The sequence below is a fragment of the Enhydra lutris genome, unplaced genomic scaffold (assembly GCF_002288905.1).
Source record: "Enhydra lutris kenyoni isolate GAN:26980312 unplaced genomic scaffold, ASM228890v2 scaffoldscaffold12, whole genome shotgun sequence".
NCBI classification, from domain to species: domain Eukaryota; kingdom Metazoa; phylum Chordata; class Mammalia; order Carnivora; family Mustelidae; genus Enhydra; species Enhydra lutris.
The window spans coordinates 36,043,942-36,062,305 of NW_019154096.1; the positions used below are offsets into that span (position 1 = coordinate 36,043,942).

At 51.8% G+C, this 18,364-nt stretch overlaps 1 protein-coding gene across 3 annotated transcripts; it reads left to right on the plus strand.

Moving 5' to 3' along the window:
* The first annotated feature begins 1,974 nt into the window (after positions 1-1,974).
* LOC111145348 (retinal G protein coupled receptor) lies at positions 1,975-12,605 on the plus strand. Of its 3 annotated transcripts, none has more exons than XM_022500200.1 (7): positions 1,975-2,098; positions 3,706-3,862; positions 4,975-5,096; positions 8,010-8,163; positions 9,632-9,749; positions 11,770-11,883; positions 12,330-12,605. In XM_022500200.1, the coding sequence occupies exons 1-7, from the start codon at positions 2,020-2,022 to the stop codon at positions 12,459-12,461; spliced, it is 876 nt and encodes a 291-aa protein (XP_022355908.1). In that variant the 5' UTR covers positions 1,975-2,019; the 3' UTR covers positions 12,462-12,605. The 3 variants fall into 3 exon arrangements, with proteins under 3 accessions (XP_022355908.1, XP_022355907.1, XP_022355909.1); XM_022500199.1 differs by having other exon boundaries at positions 2,020-2,098; positions 4,942-5,096; positions 12,330-12,461; XM_022500201.1 differs by lacking the exon at positions 11,770-11,883 and having other exon boundaries at positions 2,020-2,098; positions 12,330-12,461.
* The last annotated feature ends 5,759 nt before the right edge of the window (positions 12,606-18,364 follow it).

Sequence of the window (18,364 nt, forward strand, 5' to 3'; positions counted from 1 at the left end):
TAGAACTTCATCACTACCTCGTCGCATCATAGACATCACCCTCTGCTCATTCGTTCTTCACTTGTGACCCCAAAGCTCTGCTCTTTGGTCCGGCATGGCCTTCCTGGTTCCCTCAGCTTTTCCAGAAGATTCCCAATTCCTCCAACCTATAGGCCTAGGCAGGCTTAGACCAGTGAGGTATGACCAAGCAGATACCTAGGACCCTAGCGCACACATGAAATGCCTAGCTCTGTGCCAGGTCTGTTTTTGACAATCTTGGCTTCCAGGAAATGTTGGTTTCCCTCTCTTCCTCTTTTCCAACCTAGCCAATATGATTTTCTCACTGCTTCCCACCTGTCTCTCCTCCTCCCAAAACCAAGAAGAGCACTCCTTACTATTCCCACATCTCTGCCCTTCCCACCTTCAGCTGGGGATGTCTTCCCTTCTCTCTCTGGCCTAACAGAGCTCAACCCTTGATTCCTGTCCATGTCCTGCTTTCCCCTGTCCCTTGAAGTCTTCTGTGATCTTGTAGGCATGAAAAAAACCTGACATATGTATGAACCAGTAATGCAAGATAGAAATTAGGAAAAGGGGGTAACTGGGTTATCTGAAGAAAGTTTTCCGGGAGGATATGGGTGGTCTGCTCAGCCCTGCTGGGTGGTTGGGCTTGATTAAGTGGGGACTGACAGCAGGAAAAGCATGGGAAATGAACATCTGTGGGATAGAATGAGCTGCTTGACCCAGAGTCCGGGGACAGGAGATGGGGCTTTGTTTCAGCTTCATTCACAAATCACTGCATGACCTCAGGTCAATTCTGAACTGCTTTGAACCTGCTTCCTCACAGGAAATGCAAAGGATGATTGTCTCTAATTCATAGAGTTGCTGTAGGAATCATCCTCAGATCAATTAGCCCAGAGTCTGGCTCTTAGCAGGGCCTCAACATTAGCTATATTGTTGATAGAGCTCTGGGTCTTGGTTTCTTTATCTGAAAATGAGTGAAATCACTCTAGATCAGTATTTCCCCATATCAATTTCACCATTGGCCAACACATAACTTCTCATCTGTAAGAGCCAAAGCTCTCAGCAGGTTGAGAGGCCGCTAAGACAGCAGCCCCGCTGTGCCAAGCTCATGCCTTGGGAGATTTTTATGCTTGTGTATAGTAAATGCCTTGTGGGAGTTGGGAGCTGCAGCCCAGAGGCCATATGCATGATGTATTCTTCCACCAAGACTTATGCAGGCCGTGGGAAAACATGTTTGTTTGTTTGTTTGTTTGTTTAAAGATTTTTTTAATTTATTTGACAGACAGGTCACAAGCAGGCAGAGAATCAGGCAGAGAGAGAGAGGGGAGCAGGCTCCCCACTGAGCAGAGAGCCTGATGCGGGGCTCGATCCCAGGACCCTGAGACCACGACCTGAGCTGAAGGCAGAGGCTTAACCCACTGAGTCACCCAGGCTCCCCAAACATGTTTGTTTACCTTGCAAAGGAGGAAACTGAGAAGACCCAGGTGGTCCCACTCCAGCGTACCTAGCTGGTTAATGGCAGGTTCTGAACCACAAACTCCGTCACTGGTCCCTGTTGGGATTCTTTCTACGACAACACTGGCTTGCCAATTATCATCCTTTACCCTTCACTTGTGAGGACACACATGCCGGGGAAGGGTTGGCCCGGAACCAATTCTCAGGGACAGCTGCCGCTCAAATCCCTCTTTCTGCTCCCCACCCCTCCCTTGGTTATGCAACTCTTTTCTAATTTGGCTCTCAGCCACAACCGTTTGGATTCTGGGAACTTAATCCTGCCCGATTGGGCTGAAATGAATGATAAAGGGGTCCATTCCAGCTTCACAAAGGCTGCACTGTCCAACTGATGAATGTGTTCCTTCTACTTGGGCCAAAAGCACAGTTTAGGGCAGGGGCAGCAAGAAGGAGCCCAAGGCCTAGCATAATCACCTGCATGTGCCTGCACGTGGAATGGCCCTTTAAAAGGTGGGGCCTGGCTTAGAGAGCCCGAGAGGAGCTGGGCGGCAGGGACAAGGGCCCAGCATGGCAGAATCTGGGTCCCTACCCACCGGCTTCGGGGAGCTGGAGGTGTTGGCTGTGGGGACGGTGCTGCTGGTAGAAGGTGAGCAAGGAACGGCCTGGGTGGAGCGGGGACCCAGTGGGCTCCCAGATTCAGGCCACAGCTATGGAGCTGACAAGCAGAGGTCCCCAAACCCTACTCCTCTGTCCCCAAACCCTACACCCAAACCCTACACCTACACCCATGGGGCTTCTGATGGGTGCACCTATGGGATGCAGGCTGGGAGCTGAGAGAAAGCAGCAGGGCTCAGAGAGTCTGCCCAGAACATAAGCAAGAACCAGGCCCAGGCCTTTTCTTGTCCCCCCAGCTGGGTTAAAGTTTAACCTACTCCCTGAAAATCCTGCTAAGAATCTCATGTAAGCTCAGGCCTCTGGCAGGCTCTGGAGACAGACAGCTCTGTCACCTGCTCTCCACATGACTATAACCAAGTCAGCCAGGTTCTTGGACCCCACATGAGTGATCTTGAAGGTTAGGAGGGGTCATGGGTGCGAAGGTCTAGCCTCGACAGACACTCAGGATTTAATCTCTTTTGCCCCCATCCTTTCCATCTCCACATTGCTCCCATCATCTCCATTCCCCAGCTCTAAGCATTTCCATTCCAGGGGCTGCCTAACTTCCTGAGGGGCCCATCTTAGCCCAGAATCCCTCAAATGCTCCTCAAGGCCAGAGTTGACCCTGGAGACCTGGTGCTGGGTCAGTTCACAACTGTTAATCAGGAATGCAGCCCTTGTTCACATCTGAACCAGAGAGATTGTCAAACTGTTTCCTCCCCCAAGGAGAACTGACGTTGGGGAGGGAGTGGCAGCCACTAGTCTCGTCCCGAAGGCCCTGGACACCATTGTCTGGGGCCCCTGCCCCTCTTCCTCTCTTCTAGGAACCCTACAATCCAGCAACCCTCTCAGTCCTCAGTCATACCTTGAAACTTTACCACTTTAAGTCTCTGCACATGCTGTTCCCCTTGTCTTGAATGCTCTTCCACACCCTGTCCTCCCAGTAAACATTCCTCCCTTTCGATGGGGAAGCCAGGGTTCAGAGACCTAAAGGAACAGCAAGTGAGAGCTCCAGGTCTGGTCTGCCTGCTGCCTAAGGTTGCCCCCCTCCAGCCCACCTCACCGGCTGCTGTCCCAGGCAGACCCCAGCTCAAAACTCAGACCCTTCTCCCGGCTCTCCCTAATGTTGCTGAACGGCCCTCGGAGTGGCATTTTGGAATTAAACAGATGTGAGTCTTGGTCCCAGCTCTGCCACACTCACTAGCTGTGTGCTTAGGGCAAGCCAACTAGTCACTCTAAGCCTGTTTCCCAACTGCACATGGAGAGGACAGCATCCAGGTGAACACTGAGCAGGAGGACCCAAAGAAAGTTCTCAGTCCCCTGAGCAGATAAGCGTCAGCAGCTGTGAGTGACTGCGCATGAACCGCACTGCACCTTATTGCTTTCTTCCTTACTTTTGAGTCAGGAGGAGGCAGGATATGCGTCTTATGGCCGATGGTATCTGAGAGCCAGCGCTTCTCAGATATCTTTGACGAGCTGCACCGACAAGATTGCTGAGCATGAAGGGGAAGGAGGCTGAGGCTCCGTCCACCCCAGACCCTTGGTTCTGACCCCAGTCAGCCTCTCCAGCCCTGACACCTGCCTCCCCCTTCTTTCCAGCGCTCACCGGCCTCTGCCTCAATAGTCTCACCATCCTCTCTTTCTGCAAGATGCCAGAGCTGCGGACCCCTACCCACCTGCTGGTGCTGAGCCTGGCTCTGGCAGACTCTGGGATCAGCCTGAACGCCCTCGTTGCAGCCACAGCCAGCCTCCGCCGGTACTAGCTCCCCCCACCCCCTGGGGCCTGACCGCTGGGCACTGGGCACTGGGCACCGGGCAGCCAAGCCAGAGGCATTTTCCCCTCCTATAGAAAACAGTAGGGGACCAGGTGGGCAGGCAGTACGAGGCTAAATCCGAATTCCACACTATCCCTGAAGACCTACGGCTGATTTCTGGAGCACAGGAGTTGCTCAAAACCCACCCACAGACCTGGCAGACTATAGGGATGAAGGGCACAGGTTCCGCAAACAGGCTGCCTCGATGTGAGTGCTGGCTATCTCTTGGTTTCTGCCGTAAGTTGAATATTATTCTCCAGCTCAAAGGGTGGCTGGAAGTATTCACTTGATATTAGGTGGAAATAAGTGAAAATGATGTGTGGCACGCAAGAAGCCCAACAGACGTCAAAATGCAGTTGCTTTTACAAACACAAGTGTCTAAAACCTCCTTAGGTGCAAACCAAGATCTTTCAAGACAGTGTCGGGTGTTTACAAATTGTTTTCTTAAGTGAAACTGCTCCGGTTCCAGGCACTCAAATGAAAGCTGGAGCCCACCTGAGTGTGCGTGCTCAGGGCTGACCAGGCTGTGGGGTCGCGATCCGTGAGGATTTCCTGTCCTGATCTCCTCCTGCCCCTTCCAGGTTCCGGGAGGAGGCAGTAGAAGTTTTTACATTTGCTTGGCCCTTGGGGCTGAGAGCGGGGAGCCCTGGGGGTCTCCCCTCTGACCTTGCCTTCATCTGCTGTCTAACCTTGGCTCAGTACCTCTTCTTCTCTGAGCCTAAATTTTTCCTCTCGGTAGAATAAAGGCATGGGCTCTCTTCCCGAAATGTCCCATTTCCTTTGCCGAAGGCTTCTGACCACACAGAAAGACCCTTTGGTCTGAGCTGCAGAGAAGGACACTGCGTCCAGGAAGTTTGCATTGGGCTTCACTTGGTCAGCCCAGGGACTTGACCTCTAGGGCCCCTGTTTCCATGTAGGAAAAACAGACAATGAAGCCCTCTTCTGGGGACCCGGGCCAACATTCAGGAGGGGGCCCTCCAAGCTCCTGAGGGGCAGGTGTGGGAGAAGGACAGGGACGGAGGGAAGGGGTCGCCGGCCCCGGTGTCTCCCACAGGAGCTGGCCCTATGGCTCCGATGGCTGCCAGGCTCACGGTTTCCAGGGCTTTGTGACAGCGCTGGCCAGCATCTGCAGCACCGCGGCTGTCGCCTGGGGGCGCTATCACCACTACTGCATGCGTAAGTCTTGGTGCTCCCAGAGGGAGGGACGTCTGTGCGGTGAGGGTGACCAGGACAAAGGTCTGCTCTGTGTTTCCCAGTCCAGGGGAGACTAGGTGGGCCTGAGTGTCTATAAGTATGTGGAAAGGAAGGAGGCAGGGAGAGCGGACAGGAAAGGTGCCCCAGGCCCATGCTGGAATGTCAATGCAGCATCAGGCAAATCAGGAGTCCTCTCTGAACCTCTGTCTCCTCTAAGAGCAGAGTTTTATAAGCAACCTCCCAGTTTTATTCTGAAAATCAACTAAGGTCATAGATACAGAAATGGCCTTGCAGACGGGCCCCGTTGTGGGGCAGAGAGACTATGTGTGTGTGTGTGTGTGTGTGTGTGTGTGTGTGTGTGTGTAGTGGGTGTGTATCCCTGCACCTCACACTTCCGTGGGGCCTCCACCATCTCAGGGCTTCATGAAGACCAGCGCAGCCCCAGATCTCCCAAGCTGCACTGTCAAATACCACCTTCATAACTGGCTATGTCACAGTACCACCCGCTCTGTTATTTACTTGATTTTTTTTCTTAAAAGCTATTCATTTAAAAAAACACAAACATCTGCTCTAGTCTCATCCTAAACAATGTCTCTGAAATCACAACTTTAATGTCCTTGCAATTTTAGTACACATTAAAATTTAAAAACATGTTCACCCACTGGCCGTCTAGAATCCTGCTCCCCACCAGGGATATGTGAACAGACCTCGGGGAGCTGTGAGTCTGCTAACCCTTTTCACAAACCCCAACTTGCAGCCTGGGAAGTGGGGGCTCAGAGAAGTTAAGCCCTTCCCCAAGGTCACCCAGCTAGGAGAGGCAGAGCAGGCACTGGGCATGGCCGGGATGCCTCCCACGTCACTCACTACTTTTGTTTCCTGGGCTCCACATCCCAACCTGTGGCTTTCTTGGCATGGAGCCTGCTGTGGTGGCTGTGGCCAGCATGGCCTGAAGCCCTGGGCAAGGCCCCTTTGGAATCTGAAGTTCTGCTCTCACCCCGCCATCCCCCCAACATACACAGCCCACCCCACCCCACCCTCGACAAAGTCACATACCTCTCCCCAGGCCAGAAAGTTGATAGAAATGATAAGATTATCATTTCTAGAGGTGGGTGAGTCTCACTTGCCCCACTTGACCTCAGAGCTCCTCTCCTGCTGCTCCTATCCCAGTCTGGCCCCCAAGGCGCCCTCAGACCACTGTATGCACACATATACACACATACACACTCACACACATGCACATACACAATGCACACCTCCTCGGACAGCAACACACTTCTCTTCTTCAGTATAGAGCAGTTGATCCCTATTCTGGAGTCCCTAGAGCAAAGCCTCTCCTAAGCTGGAGGGCACCGTGGAACAATATGAAAGCAGGGGAGGGGGAAGGTGGGTGTCTGTGAGCTTATCCACTCCATACTGGATGACCCTGGACATATCACCGTGGTCATCTGTTTCCAAAGCCAAAAGAGCAATACATCAGTTATGGTAACTATTAATCATTGTGTCCCAGTCAGGGGGAGGGGTGTCTCTGTCAGCTTGGGCCGCCATAACAAAATACCATACATGGATGCTGAAACAACAGAGATGGATTTCTCCTAGTTTCTCGGTGCTGGAAGTCTGAGATCAGGGTTCCAGCATGGCTGGCTTCTGGCATCCTCCAGGCTTGCGGACAGCTGCCTTCCTGCTGTGTCACCTCATGGAGAAGAGAGATCATCTCTTTTTTTAAAAGATTTTATTTATTTGTTTCACAGAGATCACAAGTAGGCAGAGAGGCAGGCAGAGAGAGAGGGGGAAGCAAGCTCCCCGCTCGATCCCAGGGCCCTGAGATCATGACTTGAGCTGAACACAGAGGCTTTAACCAACTGAGCCACCCAGGCACCCCGAGATCATCTCTCTTGTATCTTCTCACATAAGGGCACTAATCAAATCATGGGAGTTCCACCCTTGTGACCTAATTACTTCCCAAAGATTCTCTCCTGGAATGCCATCACATGGGGGGGCAGGGAGGGGGAAGGCTTCCACACAGGAGTTTGGTCAAGGCTTAAACACTGAGTCCATAGCAGGAGGACACATTCAAGCAAACTGCCTCCAGGGCTGTTGTCGGGGAAGCAGTGTCCAGATGCGGGAAGGTATAGATCTGCTCTTCTTTGTGGATCAAACCCCACTTGGAGACCTGCCCTCTGCCCTGGGGCCTTGTCCACAAAAGAACATGACAAATAAACCACAGACAGATGAGGTGCAAGGGAAAAGCTTTCTGAAGCCAGGACCAGGAGGAACCACCGGATAGGGAAGGGCTGGAGGAGGCTGCTACAGAGAGGGGCGTGGGAGGAGGGGACATGGAGGAGGTCAGGTCAGTGGGACTGGTCACATGAAAAAATAATGTTGGGACCAAGCCCCTGCCATCAGCACTGAGATGGCACCCCAGTTCCTCAGAAGGTATCCTGGAAGCGGGACAGTGGCCTGTGTCTGAGCCACAGCCAAGGACCGTGGTAAGTCCAGACTTCTGCCTCCCTCCCTGTGACTCTTACCTGAACTGCACTGCCCATGTTTCTTCCCTAGTTGACTTGGGGAGGCATACCTTTTTTTTTTTTTTTTTTTGCTGCTCCCTCCTTCTCTGTGCTCTAAAGAAGGTGGTATAGAATGTCTCCCAGGAGATGTTCGCCACCCATTATCTCTTTTATTCTTCATAACCATCCTCTGAGACCTGGATTATCATTCCCATTTTGTGGAGGAGAAAATGGAGGCTCAGAGAAACTTTCAACTTGCCCGAGGCACTAAGCTAGGAGCATCAGAGCCAGGATTTAGGAACATTCTGTGTGACCATGAAGTCCATTCTTTGGCACGCCACCAAGCAAGTACCTCCTCTCCACCCTCCTCCACCTCCTCTCTCCCATGCAGGCAGCCAACTGGCATGGGACACGGCCATCTCCTTGGTGATCTGTGTGTGGCTGTCTTCTGCCTTCTGGGCAGCACTGCCCCTCCTGGGCTGGGGCCGCTATGACTACGAGCCTCTGGGAACGTGTTGCACCCTGGATTACTCCCGGGGGGACAGGTGAGGTGGGAGGAGCAGCTTCAAGGCTCCCTTCCTTGGGAATCTTTGCTTTGAATTCTTACAACAACAGTGTCACAGCTGAAAATCCACATGGGGAAATGTCAACATGTGCCAGATAATCTCAACTCCTTGGTCATGATACCCACTTGCAAGTGGACAGTGGGACTAGGGAAAGCCCGTTCTGCAAGCCAGACAAGTGATGGGCATGTGATGCAAATAATTAAATAATAACAAATATAAAGTTGTGCCCCAAAAGGAGTATTACCCAGTGAGCTGTTGGCCTGTGTGAGTCACTGAGTCACAGTCAGCAGTCACTGAGTGCCATGACCCCTTTGCCATCTTCAGTGCAGCCAGGCTGTTCCAGCTCCGACTTGATAAGTTTCTTAAGGGAGTTGTGTCCTTTGTTCAGTACAAAGAATGTTAAGGTCTTTGCATTGGGAGGGACCTCCTTGGCATAGAGTTTAGTTCTTGAGTTTCCTGAGCACCTGCTGTGAGCCAACCCCTGGGCCAAGCCCTAGAGAGACAAGATTGATGCATGATGGCCCCCACCGTCATGGAGCATGTGTCCAGTACTGCCCCATCCATGTGGCTCTGGAGACACCAGGGCCTAGAGAGACCCTTTAGGGGACATCTTGGGGAGGAGCTGCATAGGCTCCAGCCCCACTCTTTCTTCTACTAGAGCCATGTTGCATTCATCTGCTTTACAAGTCTACTCATGACCTACCTGCCCCTGATGACAGGCTTTCCAGGTGAAACCTGCTTGAGACCCCAAGTCTGGTACAATTGTCCTTCCAGGGCACTCCCTACAGGTGTCCTCCCAGCCAGTGTCCAGTTCTCTGGCAGCCTTCCCTCCTACCCCTCCCTACTGGGCAGCACCAAGGTAAAACAGTCTTCCCTTCACAGAATGGGAGTCTACCTTCCTGGGACTCCCACCTGTTCCTGATCAGCCCTCCCACTTTCCCATGACCCTTCCTGGAACCCCAGACTCTCCTGTGGTCCTTTCAGTGATTTCTTCAGTGACACTGTCCAGTCTCTTTGTCATCTCCAGACCCCTTTCAAGTCCCTGTGCCAGAAGCATTCCTTGAATGATCCTTCCTCTTGGTCCATTGACCTATCTTCCACTTGGTAAACGTGTTTTCCAAACTGAAGTGTCCTATTCTCCATGCTCGGGGCATATACAGAAAGCAGGCCTGAGTACCTGAACTGCCCAACAGAAAGTTGAAGGAGGACTCCCCCTCATCTCAGCCCTCTGGCTCTTACAGGCAAGTTCAAGAAGGACCTAGTGGCTCCCTGTCTCTAAGGGGAGTCTGTGTGGGACGCTGGGGCGACCACACTCAGAGCTTTTGTCTGATGAGAACAGTTCCTCATATGTGGCTGTCTAGGGCGAAGGCTAATACTCCTTCAAGGGCAGCTGACCTCCCCCCATCCCCAGAGATGACCCTGACTCCTCTACCCCCTCTGCCTGCAGAAACTTCATCAGTTTCCTCTTCACCATGGCCTTTTTCAACTTCTTCCTGCCTCTCTTCATCACAGTCATATCATATCAGCTCATGGAGCAGAAACTCAGGAAGACGGGCCACCTCCAGGTGAGGATCAGTGCCGGAGAGGAAGAAATCCCTCTGTCCCTCTCAAGGAACATGACTGGTGTGAGAGACAGTTGTTAGGGGTTTTCTGTGTTTTCAGTGATCAGGAAAAAATTCAACGTTCACAGAGCTTGGGCTGTTGGGTCAGGAATGTCCCCTCCCCATTGCTGGGCATTGCCAAGATCCGGGAGGAAGGGTCAGGACTGCTCAGACTTACCAGACCTCAGAACCTTGAGAGTCAGGGCACCCTGCCAGACCCCATTCATGCTGTCACATTTCATTCTTCCCAAGGACTTGGGGGTAGGCCCAAAATGACATACTTTTCAAATATTCCTTTTAAATTGCTCCAAGATGTTTTGTTTAATCACAGACTGTTTTCCAGAACATAAAATCACACCTGCAAGCATATTTGTCCAAGAACAACAATCCTTCAAAAAAAAAAAGCCCTCCTGGCCGTTCCTGAATTTCTGCATTATTAGTCCCTTTCCACAATTTTCTTTTGTCCCCTCGACAATCTCTAGCAGATGAGCCATAACAAGCACCCAAGTTTCAAAGGAAAAAAAATCAGATACTAATACTACTTTTCTGTGTATGATGACATTCCATCTTTGCAACTACTCTCTAAAGAAGGTTTTGTTATCACTTTGCCACAGGCTAGAAAATTGAGGCTATAATAAGGGCTTGTTAAGTAACCAGCTACAAGCCCGGAAGCTAGTAATAACAGAATTGCATCAAACCCAGGCCTGGGACTCCATGACACAATTGGTCATAGTGCATAAAAGAAACATTCAATCTTTGTTGAGACACTTAATCTGCCACATTATTTTTTTTTTTCCTTGTGAATTGGAAAAGGACTGCACAAATCGATTTTAGCCGGAGATCCAGGTTGCTCAGAGTCAGCGGGAGGCCGAGAGCTGGGCCGAGACAGGAATCATGCGTGGCTCTGGGCTCCTGCTCCCCCGCCCCTCACCGCCTCCGGGCTGTCTTCCGCGCTGCCCGCCCAAGCACTACCTGGGTGCCCAAAGTCGCCACGTTTACTGGAAATTCAATCGGCCAGGAGACAGGGCTGCCACACCGGTGTGCTTTTTTTCCCCTCCCCGGCCTGTCGTGAAACCATCAGTTCCCGCAGCATCAGCAGAGGTCGCGGCGCATGGGCCAGGGAGACCTCGGTCAAGGGCAGGCCGGTCTCCGGAGGTGCTGAGGCCTCAGTGCTCCTCCGGCCTCTGCGAAGCACATTTTTCTTTTTTCTTTTCTTTTCTTTTCTTTTCTTTTGGAATGAGGGAGGGGCAATTCAAGAGAATAAATGTCTCCCAACGAACATATTTTTATTTCATGAAAGAAATGTGCCCTCTTCCAACTTAAGTCACCTTCTTCGTTAAAGGGAGACGCAAAGAGAAAATAGGCACTGATTTCCAGCTGCAGCATTTTAACATCTGAATGTGCGGGGGAAGCCGGAACCGCAGCTTCCATCCTGAGAATAGATCGCAAGTCGTACGCCTCCCTGTGGCCAGCGGCGGTACCACAGGGCTCGTTCCCCGGGTTGTCTCACACCTTGCAAAGCCGCTTTGAACCCGGGACAGGTAGATCCACTAAGTGGCTGCAGACGCCGCAGGCTGATGGCGAGCGGGTTCTGGGACTGAGCTGTGAAGGCAGCTCAGCCTGGGGAGCCTCGCTCACCCAGCCACACTCATGGAGCCCAGAGTTCCTCAGAAAGAGCGTGGACCAGGAAGGGAGCTCATTATCCAACCCCTAGTCCCTGCCTCCAGGTAAGTGAAGCATTATCAAACCATTTTTGCAAACAAGACAACTGAAGTCAAGTGAGGTTAAATGACAGGTTTAGGGTCACACAGCTTACCTGCCAGAGAGGTCCATCTGGCCCCTAGCTCCTCTGCAGGCTCAGCGCCTTCCCACAGCTGGGTCACACTGCCCCGCCCTGCTGAGTGCCCACCCGGTCCCTCCCGGTGGGGGGCTGCACCCAGCTAGAGCAAGTCAGCGCCTCTCTCCCGTGACCATCTCTCCGCAGGTGAACACCACTCTGCCGGCCAGGACACTGCTGTTCGGCTGGGGCCCCTATGCCCTCCTGTATCTCTCTGCAGCGATCGTGGATGTGAGCTCCATCTCCCCCAAGCTGCAGATGGTACGGAGCCCTCCCGGACCCAGAGTTAGAACTCTCTCCATCTCTGTGTCTCTCTGTCTTGCACCATCTCTCTTTCCTGCTTTCTGGCCTCCTGGTAGCCTTTTCCTTTTTCCTTAGAACGCTCATACCACCCTGGGAATTTGTTTCTCTTGGGGGCCACACAGGGCTGCTGCTTAACGTTGTCTCACATGAGAGGACAGGGACAGACACACTCTGGGACCAAGGCTGAGACTGCTGTTCAGGCAGGGGGTGGGGGAAGGGGGGTGCTTCCATGCCTCATCTGCCAACTGGTCAAGGAGGCCTTGGGAGTTGCAGAATCCAGCCCAGGACAGATAACTGGTGGCTGTGGCGTGAGGGGTGAGGGTGGGACTGGGGTCACCCAAGTGGGACCAGGGAGAGGTGCTGAGGCTGTGAGGCTTCTTCCCTGAACTTTTCTGTCCCAACAGGTGCCTGCCCTCATTGCCAAAACAGTGCCCACGATTAATGCCATCAACTATGCCCTGGGCAGCGAGATGGTCCACAAGGGCATTTGGCAGTGCCTCTCACCCCAGAGAAGCGAGCAGGACCGAACCCGGTGAGGTTCTCTGGGGGGCTGCTCGGACCCAGGCCCACCCCCAACACCCTGGACTGAGCCCCCTGCTAGGAGGCTGCCCCAGAGTCCTGCCCAGCAACCTCAGAAGCCAAGCTCCAGACACTCATTCACCGCCCACCTCCCCACGCCCCCGGGGATGGCCCTGTTGGGTCTGGCCCTCGGTAAGACATGGGGGATTCAGAGAGCACCCAGACAACATGGGAGGACCTGGGACTTTGTAGCCTGACAAACTTGAGTTTCCATCACAGCCCTCCAAACAGAGGCTGAGAGACCTTGGGAAAGTCACTCCCTCTGAACTGAGCTTCCTGACCCGTAACATAAGGTCTCACTGGGCTGCTGTGAGGTTTAAGCAAGATAATGCATACTCACCATGCACAGGGAACTTCACTAAAACAGCTGTCAGGGTTCCGAGTCTTACACAGAAAGGCATGAAAGCTCCTGGTTTCTTATGGGAGGCCACCCAGGCAGTCAGTGTTCCAGTGCCACTTATTAAATTGAGATCTGGTGCAAGTGACCGCGTCTGTGTGTGCATCTGTTTCCCGGCTTGGGAGGGGTGGTGACCAGCATGGTGACTTCACCGTGCAGAAGGGACCAGAACATCACGTGGTGCATTAAGTGTTCACTGACAGCCGCCGGCACCCACCAGGCTGCATGCTGCTTAGTTGCCAGCATTAAAAAATCAAGATAATGTATTTAAAAGCCCAGATGTCTGAAGATAAGGTCTGGGGGAGGCTCCATGGTGACAGTCTGTAGAACTCAGGGCAGCTCTGCCCTTTGCCCGGGGCTTGTCCCCTTCTATCAGTGACAGCTTGTATGTTCCCTGCAGAGCCTGTAGGCATCTGGGTTTGTGACAGTGGTGGGGTCCACATTCCTGGATGGACATCTGCACCTCCAGCAGAGTCAGCGTTTCAGGGGCAATGTGTGGCAGGTGCACAGACGGGGGGGGGCATTGTCCCAGAGGGAAATGGAGGTGGTTAGCGGGGAGGTGGTGGGTTCTGCAGAAGGTCTGATGATGGAGAGCTGGCTGCCCCAGGCACCCAGGATGCAGGGAAAATGAAAGTTCAACCTGCAGATGCTGAGCAGGGAAGAAACAGGATAGGGTGGTCACGAGGACAGCATCCGGGGGCCTTGTGTGCCAGCACCTGCCTCTCAGCTTTGCAGATGCGGAAAATCAGGTCACGTAAGCATGACTCATAAGAAGTCTGCACTCCGCAGAGGCTGGCTCAGTCATTTTGCAAAACCAGGTGAAATGGAGAGGGAAGCAGCTGTCCCACAGCCCTGTTTTCTAGACCATGCCCTGAGCTGCGTGCGTGTTGTAGAGACAGGAAGCCATTCAGCCTCAATCCAGTGACCAGTCATATTCCTAGTCATAGGCCCTGCAGTGGGAACTGAGAGGGGGAGTCCTGGGGCCTGAGCTGGGTTCACACACAGGCTGAGTGAGTGGCCACAAAGGTGACAGTGTCCAGAGCCCAGAGATACTGGCCCTTCCCCCACAGTCCACGAGTCCTTAAACTGTCTTTACTGAGCACCCACCCTTCATTCCACCGTTAAAGACACTAACCCCGAAAGGTGGGACAAGGGAACACAGAAGAGAAGGGAGGGACACCCAGACTCAGAGAGAGAAGGGGGGAGATGAAAAGGCTGAAGATGCCCAGCGAGAGTAGCCAGTGTCCCCACACAGACTCTGCCCCTACCTGTGATCAAAGAGGTGCGGGGCAGGTTGGCCAGGCATGGTCAAGGACACCCATAGTTCCTGCCCTGTATCCCAAGCTTGTGTAGAGGGGAGAAGGTGGGCTCCGTGCATGTCCACCCTGGACTGGGTTGGCAGGAGACGGCAGGGGCTGAAGCAGCACCCCATGGGGAATGACCGAAGCCCTATGGGAAGCCCCAAGCCTATTTACACCCCCGCCTCTCACCCACGGAATGGGTGTAGGGCACCTTTTCACCTTTGAGCTTTACTGCCCATGTCCCAAAGCACTTTCAGGATCTCAAGTCCTTGTGGACACTATGTGCAGAGCCTCTCCTCTGCCCTCCTTGCCACCACCCACCAGCACCCACCCTGCCCTTCCATGGAGCCACTCACCTCCCAGGCCAGAGGGACAAAAGCGATGGCTGGGTCCTTTCTGACGCCCACCTCCCTGCAAGCCCTTGGGACAGGCACCGGGCTGGGAGAGGAATTAGAGCTGTTTCCTGGAAGAGTCGGCACCTAAAAAAAGTTAGAACACAGCCCCCAAAGCCCTGGAAGCTTCTGGGGCTCCCCCTCCTCTGCCAGAGCCCCCCCAAGGCCCATTCACGGTGCTCAAAATGCCTGCTGATTTTCTCCATGTTCACTGTAGACTATGTCAGGAACTTCCACAGTTGGGAAAACACATGAAGAAATCAGTTACGTCTGTCTCCTTGACGTGTTTGTTTCCTGGCCCCTTTCTGTTCATTGATTTCAGTGAGCAACCCCCCCCCCAACTCTCCTGCCTCCCCAGGCATGGGTTGAGCAATCTATCCCCCAACCAACCCACCCTGTTCCTTTCCTCCATGTGTGTATGTGCCTCCAGTGCCACTAGTAGGGACAGTGCTCTGCTTCCCCCACACAGACACAACTGGCTTTGGGAGACATGCCAGCCTTGTCCCCCAGCCCACACCATCCATCACTGTTGCTGTCATGCTCTCCCCAAGCTCCTGCTTGGACCACATGGTGGCAAACATGCTGTGTCTGTATCGGACCCTGGTCTGATGGGGTGAGACAGGTCCGAGATCCTTTCCAGTCACCCCAGAAAAAGTCCACACCTCTTTATCTCTTCCTAGCTTTTGTGGGTAAAAACTGTGCTAATCTGGCTAAGAAGGCTCAAAAGTAGAGATTACGGTCCAGCTGTGTCCACGCAAGTGGAGTCAGACGTAGTCATCAGCGTTATCAACATTACCAGAAGTTTCCTTCAGAATCTTTGCAAATCTTACATCAAAATGAAACTTCCCCCCATTCTGTGGAAATTAAGCATGCCCTCTGAGCGTCTCTGTATGCTTGGTTTAGTCCCGTGTTTCAGTAGAATTGTCCCCCACTGACTCTCAATGTGCAGAGCATTTCAGCCCCACTCTGGATTTTCCTTTAAGTTTCTGTGGCTTGACTTGGTAACCTATATGTCTCCAGTAAATTAAAAATGTAACCTATGGGGGAAGAGAGCCCTGTGCATGCTATCACGCGTAGTGATGCGGCCTCAGCCCTGCCATCCTGTCACTGGGGAGGCCTGGGTGAATCCGGAGACCTCTCTGGCCCGTCCTGTCTTCATTTCACCTTCCTCTTCATCATCTCAGTCTGAGCGGGTCTCTGACAAGGGCACGAGGCTTTCAGACGCTACCAAAAGTCTGTTTTCATCCCCTCCTAAAATCCATATGTTGAAGCCCTAACCCCCAATGTGACTATATTTGGAGAGAAAGTCTTTACAGAAATGATCAAGATGAAACTAGGTCATAAGGGAGAGGCCCTGATTTAATAGGACTAATGTCTTTGTAAGAGGAGACATTAGAGAGTGCTCCCCCCACCCCCCTGCATAAGCCCCAGGCAAAGGAGAACACAGTGAGAAGAGGAATGTCTGCTAGCCAGGAGGAGAGCTCTCCCCAGATACAACCCTGATGGCACCTTGATCTTGGACTTCTACATCCAGAACTGTAAGACAATAAATGTCTGCTGTTAAAGCCACCCAGCCAGTGGTCTTTGGTTACAGCAGCCATAGCAGACTAATACAATGTTACACCAAAGCTCATTGTTCAAAACAGATGACAGCAGAAGGGAAGGAGTGAGTGCCCAACTGTTGCCACCTGCTCACCAGCATCCAGAGAACCCAGCCAGTCTCCCTTCTGCAGAACCTGGAATTATATGAAATTCAATTTAAAAGGCACAAAATTTGTCTTCTAGGATCACCTACCCCCTCTCAGATCCATTTTTTAAAAGATTTATTTATTTATTTATTTATTTATTAGAGAGAAAGCAAGCAAGCACAAGGGGGAAGGGGCAGAGGGAGAAGCAGACTCCCCACTGAGCAGGGAGCCCGACTTGGGGACTCCATCCCAGGACTCCAGGATCATGACCTGAGCTGAAGGCAGGTGCTTAACCGGCTGAGACACACAGGCACCCCCTCAGATCCATTTACTTCAGAGTTTATTTTTGTAAGGAAATATAAGTACAGTAGAATGATATCCCCCACCCCACCCCATTTCTTGCTGGGAAAGATGGCTCTGCCTATTGACAAACAGACTTGAATTAAAGTCACAAACAAAATAGCAAGTTATCTCTGAGGTATAGGGATGTACAGTCCCTGGCCTCGTCCCTCCCCTCCTCAAATCCCCACTGTAATAATTTTTCTGGGGAGGGAAGGGACTGAGTGATTGATTGATTAGGAAAAAAAAAAGAATATAAATTAATTATAGCTTAAACTACGTCTATACTTTTGCTTAAAAGTAAGGAGCTTTTTCCAAATTTTTCACATAGAGAAACAAATTCAGTAGAAAGGTAACAGGCCTCATTTATTTATACCTTTCTCCTTGCCATGAAATTGATAGGATTTCTGTTGTTTTTCCTGTTAGAGACACTCCTGGTTCAATTTGCTCCAATACAAGTTCACTCTCCCTCCCATCAAACTGCCTTCAGTATTATTTTCCTTACCTCAGTAAATATCATTATTCTCTGTCCTGTCATTTAAGCTAAATGAAAAGAAAATGAGGAGAAAAAGCAAAGATTTGATACGCATAAATACTTCGCAGGTTAGGACCACGCAGTGCTTAGCTTCTACCACAAGGTGGCAGTGCGAATTCAATGATAAATTTCATCTGCCGCTGCTGCTCTGGAGGTGCTTCTCAGAAGAGACTGGGAGTTCCCTAGTGAGGCCATACGGGTGATTCTTGATTCCTGCAGAATCTCAGGCAAGTTTTCTTTTCTGCTCTTGGTACAGAAGCCTGATGTCTAGCTGTTTTCTACCTCAGATGATGTGATTCCCCATCTCTCCTTGAAGGGAACAAAATTGCATGCCCATTGACCAGAGAACGCCCAGATGGCCCTACAGAGTCCCCCTTTTCTTTGCCTACAGAACAGTCACTGGAAGTCTACCAAATATAAACCTCCCAAGTCTTCCTGCACACAGGATTTGGTCAGGAGGACATTCTAAGTACTATGCTCAGAGAAGCAGCCTGAGCCTCCGGGAATGTACAGTAAATGGCATTTGGTGATGGTAATGTTCATAAGATCATGAGTGCTGGAAAAGCCTTGGATGAAGGCCAAAATCATAATCCCTAAATATTCCCTCTCCTCTTGGTTGTGGTAACTTTCTGTTCTCCTCGTAAGCTGCTCCCTGGCCCAGACACCACACACCTGTTCTTTCCTCCATCTATCCAGCTGCTCCTACAATGCCTCCATTATCTCCCTGCAAGGCACCCTCAGCCCAGCTGCCCCTCCCTCTGCTGCTGTGGAAACACATGCAAGTCCTTCACTCCTCTAGGTAAGAGGCAGCCTGGCTGCTTGGAAAGCACTTAAGTGTGGGCATTGGAGAGACCGAGGCATGAATCCAGGATTTGCCTTTTATTCAGTGTGTGAACAAGTTGGAGCAAGGGCCTTATTTCTGAGTTTGTTCCATGCCCACCAAAATGGAGTCACGGGCTGGCATAAAATGTAAAGCACATGGTGGATGGTCAACAGATATTTGAGTCCCTCCATCAGGGACCTTATCAGCCATTCCTTGTTATCCCCTGATTTTTCTTATTAGTCACTCAAGAAAGGAGTATATAGGAAAATTATGAAGGTTGAGAGGCAACTGTATGCAGCATGCATCAAATCTACTACCTCATTTAATTCCCCGCACATCCTTAGAAACAGTTCTCTCACTCATCTGCACATTTGCGTCATCTGAG

Excerpts from the sequence above, each read along its gene's own strand:
- LOC111145348 (XM_022500199.1), top strand. The coding sequence starts at position 2,020 with ATGGCAGAATCTGGGTCCCTACCCACCGGCTTCGGGGAGCTGGAGGTG. Across the intron at positions 2,099-3,705 it reads GACGGTGCTGCTGGTAGAAG|CGCTCACCGGCCTCTGCCTC; the intron begins GTGAGCAAGGAA and ends CCTTCTTTCCAG. Across the intron at positions 5,097-8,009 it reads CTATCACCACTACTGCATGC|GCAGCCAACTGGCATGGGAC; the intron begins GTAAGTCTTGGT and ends TCTCCCATGCAG.